At 36.0% G+C, this 10359-nt stretch overlaps 1 protein-coding gene across 1 annotated transcript; it reads right to left on the reverse strand.

Annotated features, from left to right (window-relative positions):
* Positions 1-9245: 9245 nt before the first annotated feature.
* On the reverse strand, positions 9246-10004 carry LOC117175542. Its single transcript, XM_033365251.1, has one exon. It carries the CDS (start codon positions 10002-10004, stop codon positions 9246-9248), a length of 759 nt encoding a protein of 252 aa, XP_033221142.1.
* Positions 10005-10359: the final 355 nt, after the last annotated feature.

The following is a 10359-nucleotide window of genomic DNA, read 5'->3' on the forward strand; positions in this document are numbered from 1 at the left end:
TTGGAGCCAAAAAATCGAAGATGTTATTTCTGAGCAGCCCAAAAATCAGAGGCTCTATTAACCTTGTAAAATTAGGAAAAATATTATTTTTGGATAAAGTCATAATAGCCTGTTAAGATGTGGTTGTTTTTTAACGTTAATGGTTCGAGCCCAAAAATCATTTCTGGTGTTTTTTAAGAGCCCAAAAAGCAGAGACTCTAATAGCACTGTAAAATTTAAAAAAGATTATTTTTGAACAAAGTCATAACTGCCTGTTAATATGCGGCTGTTTTCTAACGTTAAGGGTTGCAGGGCTTCTCGAAAATGCCCTTTCTGCTTTTTGGCTTTGGCCCTTAGCTTTTAAGATCAACCCCTCTCTACCACGTAGATATAACTTTCTCAAAAATTACTTTTTTTTAGTATGGTTATGCGTCAATAAAGTCTTTGATTTTTGGGCTCCTCGAAAATACCCTCTCCGATTTTTGGGCACCAACCCTTAAAATCTAGAAATAACCCCTCTCTACTACGTCTAAAATTTTTAGTTAGTAATTTAAAAAATTTTTAGATGGTTAAATCAAAGGCTTCCACATTTGGTAGTTTTCCATTTATTGAAGAAGCTGAATTTAAGGTTCGTAAATAATATATTTAGTGCAAATTTCAGACAAGAAATATTATCGAAGGTATACTTTAATATTATCAAAATTATCTCAGACTTAAAGGCTTTAAATAAATTTAGAAGCTTTTAAATCATTTCCAAATTGCGAGTTAAAAGAATTATTTGATAAAGGTCTTTAAATTAAAATTTTTAAAATTGAATTTTCTCTAAATTTTTCTTTTTTTAAGAAGAGGATTGCTCATATAGCTGCACAAGTATAGATTATGGTGGGAAACTTTTAATGTTAAAGGTTTCTATTTCAAAAATTAATCGCAGCTTAGAAAAAGTGAAAAAATAGGTAAAATTCTCAAAAATAGAGTTTTAGGCGATTTTGAGAAAAAAGGGAGAAAAAAAGGGGCTACGGGAGAAATAAGGGAAAAAGGGGATTAGGTGACTGTGATCCCTGAACAGAAATTTTTATGTTGAATCCAGTTAAACTAAAAAAATTAACAAATGTATATTTTATACATTCAACAGTTAAAACATTTCTGGTTGAAAAATATCAATCCAATTTATTATTTTCAATTACCTAAATTGAAGAATAAATTAATAAATTTGTAAATGTCTAGAATTATATTATTTAAAGCAATTTAAAGTTAAAACATTAAAGATTCCAAAATTAAAATTTTTTAAACTGAACACCAATGTGCTAAACTGTTTCAATGTACTAATATGCAAATTAAAAGTACACCAGGACCTCCTAACTCCGTACAGCTCAGGGATCTGTAAGGATTTACGAAAGTTTGACGCAGGTATTTCACCTATCGGTGCCACCTATTGGAAATGACATAGGATCCTACGTAGGATCCTACAGTACCCTATTTAGAATCCTATATGAGTTCTTGTAGTGGACCGTATATAGGATCTTATGCAAGTTCCTGTATTGGACCCTATCCAGATGCGCAGTAGTATACCATAGGTATCACATATAGGTAAAACATATAGGGTCCTATGTAGGATATTATATAGGATCCTATGTAGGTTCCTATGTATAGAAACCTGTATAGGAATTTTCAGTAGGGCTGGGGTTTTTTCCTGGCGCACCGAGTGAACGGAAAGGATACTCTATATCGTAACCTTATAGCATTCACATACTATCCCTTTCATATCCTGACACAGAAACTAAAAAAAAAAACAATAAAAAACAACAAGCTGGGCATTTAACCTTTTGCAATTCGGATTCTATTTTAAATTTTCCCTAAACTCTCTCTGTAAACACACTATATTTGAAGTTGCGTGGTACTTTGGTCTGATGATAAGTTTCATGTAGTATTGGGAGTAGATAACCTGGGCCATAGTGCGGCCTGTGATCGGTCAAGAGGCCTGGCGTAAAGGAGAGGGCGGAGTAGGAGAGGGATGTGGCCTATTAAAAATGGCGGCTATCCTAATTAATTGAGTGGATGATTTTGAGACATAAAAGGGGAGGGGTTGCAGATTTTCCTATTGAATGGATGATTCTTAGTTGGAAAAGGGGAGGCGCTTCATATGATCCTATCGAATGGATCTTTCTCCCCAGAAAAGGGGAGGGGGCTTCGGACCCTCCCTGTGCAAATATGTGATGTTGCATGAAGGTAGAGGATGTATGTTTTCGAGTTGGAAAAGGCGAGACCTAAGTACAGCATAAATTAATTATCGTAATTTTACTTTCTATTCAGGTTGAAAAAGGGTTTGTTGAAATTAAATCAATACTCTTCATTTTTACACCATTTTATTTATTTCTTCAAAAAAAATCTAGATCTAAAGAATACGTGTACGAGGTGTGTTCAAAAAGTAAGGTAACTTTTCAATTTTCGCGGGCTACGTACATTCAAGTTTTTAATGTTTTGTTTTGTTGAGTTGCTACACTCGTCACGATCATATGTTCACAGTTTTGACTTTCTAGCTCGTGTTGTTTTTCTGGCAGAGGCGTAAAAGATTAGAAGGGTTTGGTGTGCTCGGCGATTTTCTTCTTTCGAAAAAAATGGAGCAAAGAGTTTGCATTAAATTTGTGTGAAAATGGAATCCAGTGCTCTAAGACTCTTGAAATGTTTACAGTTGCATTAGGTGAGTCTAGTCTGAGTAAGAAAAATGTGTATAAGTGATACAAGCTGTTCTAAAAAGGCCGAGAGGATGTCGAAGATGAACCTCGCCCTGGACGTCCCAGCACGTCAACAACAGATGAAAACGTTCAAGCAGTGGAAGAAATGGTGTTGAAAAATTGCTGAATTACCATCAGAGAAGTTGCTGAAGATGTTGGCATATCGGTTGGCTCATGTCATGCTATCTTTTCGGACGTTTTGGGCATGAGACGTGTGTCAGCGAAATTTGTTCCAAAACTGCTTAATTTTTATCAAAAGATCCATCGCATGACCATCGCTCAGGAGATGTTGAATGAATGAACAGTCATGCCTCAGCCTCCATATTCACCGGATTTGGCCCCCAGTGACTTTTTTCTTACCACAAAACTGAAGAGACCCAGGAAAGGACATCGATTTTCAACGATTGAGGAGATAAAAACTGAATCGCTGAAAGAACTCAAGGCTATACCACAAAATGATTATCAGAAGTGCTTCGATGATTAGAAAAAGCGTTGACACAAGTGTATTATATCTGAGAGGGATTACTTTGAAGGGCACAACATAAATATTGAGGAATAAATGAATATTTTTTGAGAAAACCATAAAGTCACCTTATTTTTTGAACACACCTCGTATTGTTACTTATATAAGATTAAAATAGAGACGCAATAATATATAAACGACTCAGACAGACAGATGATATATGTGAATGAAGCAACACAAATATAAGTAATTAAGGATACCAACACAGATAGTAGAAAAGTTCTTAGACGCAGAGCTATATCTAAAACATGTACGTACTGCACAAAAAACTTGGCGTATGAGGGAGACGAATACTTAAAGTAATTTTAACATAGGATTAAAAATACAGATACAATAAATTGGAAAGCATATACTCTCTCAACTAGCGAGAGTAGGCGCAATATTCTTTTGATTAAAAAGAGCTAAGAGATAATCGTCGAAGGAAATGTTATATAATAACTATACCCTGTATATGTGATAAAACAAGCATTGATTAAAATAGACACAAAGTAGCATGTTTCAAAAAAAATTCCACAAGGTTCAAGCCGATTACAGCAATGCAGTGAGCATGCACCACCGCTGTCACCATTTTTACTTCCTGATACAATTTTACTAGTCAGTTTATGTTTACCCAATAGTTTAAAAAAAATTGCAGGACAATTTGATCATTTTTCAAGAGATCATCTGAAATAAGTTTATTAAATTCGCGCAAAGAATACCCACTACACAATGTAGAAACACAATGCAAATCGGACCACACACATTCGAAGAGGCACCCTGGAGTAGCTTCGTGTTCTACCTGAAGAGGCTACACTATCCTCGTTAGCGATGAAGATGTTGAGGAATAAGAGGGGGTATACCGTGAATTTCGAATTATATTCCTCTGCCTGACCTCCCGACGTAGATGGCGACCCAGTGCGAGCCAGGTTGTGTGTGGCCATCTGTGTTGATAATGATAGAAGCTGGACTTGTCCAAGTTTTTGATATTTAATCAGCTGGGTGCGCACCGATTGCGTGGGCCCCTCCCAGTGGGTAAAAAAATTTAAGATTTTCTAGAGACGTCTTTGGGACATCCCTAAGATGTCTTTTATAACATGTCTTTCGGTCATACTAGGGTTGCTCTTAGAACATCTAATGTCAGTACAAAAGATGTCCCGAGGACCTCCATGTCTTGAAGACGTCTTTAGGTCATCTTTAGAACATTAGACGTATTAGAGACGTTGATTGGCCTGACATAGGACGTCCTCGGAACGTCCCAAGGACGTTCTTGGGATTTTTTTAGTTTTGTTCCCGCTGGCCTTTCAGCTGAAACACTTGCAGAATTTCTAGGCTGTTCATTGTCCGCCCATACCTCTTCGTATAAGTGTTCTGGTGAACTGAATGCAGGTATAGGAGACACCGGTTTTTTATTTCCTTCGTCGATAGGAGTCCTCGTTCTCGATGTGTTATTGATCAGCAAAGGTTTTTTTAGTAGATTTGCTCATTCGTTTGTTGTTGACGTTTAATGATTGTATCTGCTCTCGTTGTTGTTTACCGAGCTATATTTTGGGTTTCATGGCATTATTAAGAGCACATGCATAATCCTCCTTTTTTATTACATGACGATCCCATGATAGAATTTTTAAAGGCAATTGTTTTCATGTGACACACAGGAAGAAAGCTCGCAAAAGGGGTAAGGTGGTGCTGCGATTCAGTGAGAAACAAACTTGTGATTCAGTGTGGCAATAGCTACTTCCTTTGGGAAAAAATTTGTCATCAATATCGCGAAAGCCTTGAATTTCTATTACATAGTCAATCATATTGTAGATTTTACAATGAGGGCGGGGACTGCGACGAAAAATTATATGATTGGAACGATGTAGGACGTTGCAAGTGTTCTTTACCAGTACTGGGATACGACTGAAGACTGGCGGCTTATATATACAGTAAATATACCAGCTTTCCCCTTCCACACAAAAAATCCGTTGGCAGGTGTGTTTATGGGTGTGCATTGTTCATGTTTTGACGAGTTTGAACCAAATTAGATGTGCTTCTTTTGTACAAATATGACCGTCATTTAGTTGCCCTTTGAGCTAGTTCTTTTGCGAGAGCAAGTTAAATGCCAGGACTAATTTTTGTTTGAAGAACTAAAAGTATTGTTTCTTCAATATCGATTGATGCCCCAATGCCCCAGTAAAAACGTTTTAAGGACTACTTTTGGACAAATAAAAAGAGTTATGAAGACGTTATATTGCGCGTTACAATGACGGTAAGAGACTGTTCTCTAGACGTTTTTAAAACGTCTATGTCTGGCGGTTTTCCGTTAATAAAACGTCCACCTATGACCAATTTCGAAAAGTTTTAATAAAACAACGTCGATTTGTAACACGTGTCCGATTATTCAATTAAAACGTTTAGAGGATGTTTTAAAAACGACTTATGGACGTTCTTCAACTTTTTGTAAATTGAATTTCTGTAATTTAAAATTTTTGTAATTGTACTGCAAGAATTTTTCATTAAATGTGAGGATCGTCCTTAAAAAGTTTTTAAGACGTCCTCAGAACCTTCCTCTGATAAAAGTTCCCTTTTAAGCTGGTTGGGTATACTTCTTTGAAGCGTATCAGTTATTGCTTTCACTATTGTTCAAACCTGTTGAAATAATTGTTTTGTTCAGAACTGTCTTGGATAAATTGTGCATGAAAAGTAAGGGACGTCCTTAAGACGTTATTAAGACGTCCTTAGAATATTCCTCTGATAAAAGTTCCCTTTTAAGCTGATTGGGCATACTTGTTTGAAACGTATCAATTATTGCTTTTACTATTGTTCAAATCTGCTGAAATAATTTTTGTGCATGAAAACTAACGGACGTCCTTAAGACGTTTTTAGGACGTCCTTAGAACCTTCCTATCATAAAAATTTCCTTTTTTGCTGATTGTATACACTGGCTTAAAACTTTTCAGTTATTGTTTTTACCATAGTCCAAATGCTTACAAATAATGATATTGTGTCGAACTGTATTGGAAGAATTGTGCATGAAAGGTGGGAGCATCCTTACGAAGTTTCTGTTGGTATTTTTACTTCATTTTTAGGAATTCCTCATTGATCTTCATAGACTTCCGCGTCTATATGGCTATATGTTGAATTACCAACAGTCAGTGAGGTGGTTTCTTTATGCTTCTGTTGGTATCTATATTTTCTTTCGGTGAATGTCCCACTGATTCTCAGACTGTATGACTATCATACACTATCATAGTCTTTGTGGTCCTATATGGAATTACCTACAGCCATTGGGGTGGTTTCTTTGCGCCTCTGTTAGTATCCTTACTTCGTTTCGGTGAGTGCAAAATCTATTATCATAGACTTCCAGGTCTGTATGGCTCTACATGGACTTACCAACAGCAAGTGAGTTGGTTTATATTATGCTTCTGTTTGTATCTTTACTTCGTTTCAGTGAATGTCATATTGATTTTCATAGACTTCTGATTCTATACGGCCCTATATGGTATTGCCAATAACCACTGAGGTGGTTTCTAAACGGAAATGTGACAATGGAAAAATTAAAGGGGAACGTGGAGAATAGGAAAAAGGGTAAAGGAAACGGGGAAATGAAGATAGGGGGAAAGCGGAAACGATAAAGAGGAATAGAGAGAAGGGAAAGGCTTAAAAGGGGAAAGTGGAAACGAACACGGTAATGGGGTTTGGGATAGGGGAAATAAAAATGAAAGGGGGGAAATGCGAAAGGGGTAAAGGAGATGGGAAATGGTTCCCCTTACCCTTGTTCGTTGTCCTATTCTTCTCTTTCTCCTTTTATTTTTCTGTTTTCCCCTTTTCCTTTCCCTTATCACCCTTTCCGGTTTCTCATTTCCTTCTTCCCCTCTTAACCTTTCCCTTCTCAACCTTTCCCCGTTCACGTCACTAATTTTTCCATTTCCCCCTTTAAATTTTCCTTTTCCCCTTTCCTCCTTTTTTCTTTACTATTTTCTCCTTTTCCTCTTTCCCCTTTGTAAATATTTTATGATGAAAGGGTTAAAAAAAGCATTTCGATTTACGTCATATAATATTATCACTTCTACCGGGCATCTCACTTGTGTGGTTCAGTGCTTGTATAGCGAGCGTAGAGTTTTGTATGTAGAGGGCGTAACGTTTCATGTTTGCCCGGCGGCGAAGTGCGCATGCGAGAATGCCACTCGGCTAGAAGTGGCCACATTAAACCTGCTTTACGTGCATACAATGAGCGTTTTCAAGGGGGGTCAGACAAAAATGATATTTCACCATAAGTGTATTCAGATATGATTTTTTATTGTTCAAAAGATATTCAATTTTTTATAATAAAATCGATAGCCTTCTTTACTAATTTGATATTTAATTAAATAGATTTTGAAAAATATAAAGTAATATAAAAATAATTTATTGTAAATAATTATTCTTTTAAGTAATTAAAAAACTTTAGTTTTAGTCGATGGCATTGGTATTATTGCTTGGTCTTCAGCTTGAAGACATATTGACATCAAAGACACAACTTGAAATACCTAATCATGACGCTGTTCCGTTTCGCGACACGTTTAAAATGTTCTGACTGAAAAATGTCCGGAAAAAAAGGAATCCTAGGGGAAATGTTTTATTCTCTTCAAATCTCTTAATTCTCTTTTGTTCTGTTTACATTGCCGAACTCTCACTTCCCGTCCTTTGAAAATATTACGACTGACAGACAGAGGAACATCCGACAGAAACATCATGTTGCATATATTTCCATATACGGGTAGGTACTTAGCGCGTCGTGACAGATAAGTCCCACTTATAACATCCATATAGGAACCACTTTAAATCCCGTTTGTGATTTCATATAGATTACATGTCAGGAGAATACATATAAAACCATATAGAGGTAGGAAATTTACACGCTGTACAAAAAATCCTATTTGCACATCCACATAGAAACCACGTCAAAGTTATTTTTGGAGTTCTACGCATAGAGTACGTATTGGGAGGATCCATATAGATCCATATAGAAGTAGGTACTTGGCGCGCCGTCAGAAAAGTTCCACTTATAAAATCCATATAGAAAGCACTTTAAATCCTATTTTCAATTTCATATATATATATTTTAGGGCAGCATACATAAATCCATATAGAAGTAGGGAATTTGCACAATGTTAATAAAAATCCTATTTGTATATCCATATAGAAACAACTTCAAATCTTCTTTGCAATTCCATATAGTTTACATGATGAAAGCATGCATATAAATCCATGTAGATACTTCGGGACTTAGTGTGTCGGCAGGAAATTCCAGTATGGATATCCATATAAACATAACTTATAATAAAACACGCTCTTAGAATTCCATTCAGAAACCATTTCAGATTCTAATTAAAAATCCATACCCAGTATCAAAAAAAATTAAGGATGTCCTAGAGACGTCTCTGGGACATATCTAAGACATCTTTTATAACATGTCTTTTGGTCATCCTAGGTGTTCAGGAGCGGACTATAATTTTCTTTTGATTTTTGATGTACCTACAAGGCAAAGTCATTGAGAAGTTGGACACTTTCACATAATCCCATTTATTGATGAAAATAACTCAATAAGTATAAGTGTAGTAAAGTTACTACACTAATTGTAAGAAGTATTTCTAACTTAATTAGAACTATTATTTCACTTTTGCGAAATGTCACACTCATACGTCACTCAGCCACGTCGTACAAATTTCATTTCAGTGCGTGAACATACCGCCCGCCTGGTTCTTCTTCCAAAGAACGAAACACATAGCACTTCTGATAATTACTACAGATTTGTTTTTTTTTTCTTAAATTCATGTGTGGCAACGCCACCCGCCATGAATATTTAGTTTTAAACATCTTTGAGTTCTGATGTTTCATTAATCGGTAATAAGCACAATTTGACAATCGGGTTTTTGTGAACACCTTTTTCCGTTATAACTACCGCCATTAATACCGATTTTAAACGCTCTGAAAATATTCTAAAGACCACCTTTTCCAAATTCGTTCTTTTAATCTCTGTACCAACTGCCATCGAGAGAGTCTGTTTTCAGTCAAATCAAGGACTGATGGTTCTGGTATCGAGAGCAAAGGGGATCCTGTAAGAAAAAGGCCTGGAGACTTGCCTCTATCTGACAGAGAAGGGTAGACATGTCTTCGATTGTGAGAGTGTGATTTCCAACTATTCGACGAAGGTGGTGCTTAACACTTTTGAGGGCCGCCTCCCACAAGCCGCCAAAATGAGGGGCATACGGGGGAATAAAATGCCACGTTATGCTTTCGGTGACGAAAAAGTTTCTCACATTTTCGTCAGCACGTAATTTTCGGAAAGCAATTTTTAATTCTTTACTTGCGGCCTGAAAATTTGTGCCGTTATTGCTATGAAGGTTTGAGGGTAGGCCTCTTCTCGAAACAAATCTTTTAAATGCAGCTAAGAAGGAGAATGTGCTACAATCGCTTACTAATTCTAGATAGATAGCTCTCGTGGCTAAACAAATAAAAAGAGCTATATAAGCCTTATGTGATTTATAACCATGTCCAATACCCAATCTAACGAGAAGAGGTCCTGCATAATCAAGACCACTATGTTCAAACTGCCTCGATCTTGTCACTCTAGCAGTTGGTAAGTAACCCATCATTTGTGATGGAATTTTTGCCCTTTGTCTAACACAAGTAATACACTGATTAATTATGTGACGAACAGAGTTGCGCGCCTTTAGCATCCAAAAATTCTGTCGCAAAATGTGCAGAGTGAGCTGGGGACCTCCATGCAATGATCTAAGATGCGCCTGCTGATTAGAAATAATAATCATATTGTTACTAATTGGTTCCAAATGCCAATGTTATCCGGTAGACTAATTAATTTTGGTTAAAATCATCGTATCCAACAGAAAAAAATATTGAGTACAATCTTGTTGACAGATCAATATTATTATCGTAAAAAAAAATTCACTTTGAAAATTTAAAAATAATTAAACAGTGACTCATTAACAATGATTATTCAATTTTTTCACCAATAAAAACATAAAATTCTGCATGAACAAAATTAAATATCATTCTATCAACAAAGTAGTAAAAAATCAGTTTCGTCCACATGTAGAGCAACTTAAGGTTTGTCTTCCATTTTCCAATAACTTTACAAAATTATCTAAAGCATAAAATAGTTAT

This window comes from Belonocnema kinseyi, chromosome 6 (genome assembly GCF_010883055.1).
Source record: "Belonocnema kinseyi isolate 2016_QV_RU_SX_M_011 chromosome 6, B_treatae_v1, whole genome shotgun sequence".
Lineage (NCBI taxonomy): Eukaryota > Metazoa > Arthropoda > Insecta > Hymenoptera > Cynipidae > Belonocnema > Belonocnema kinseyi.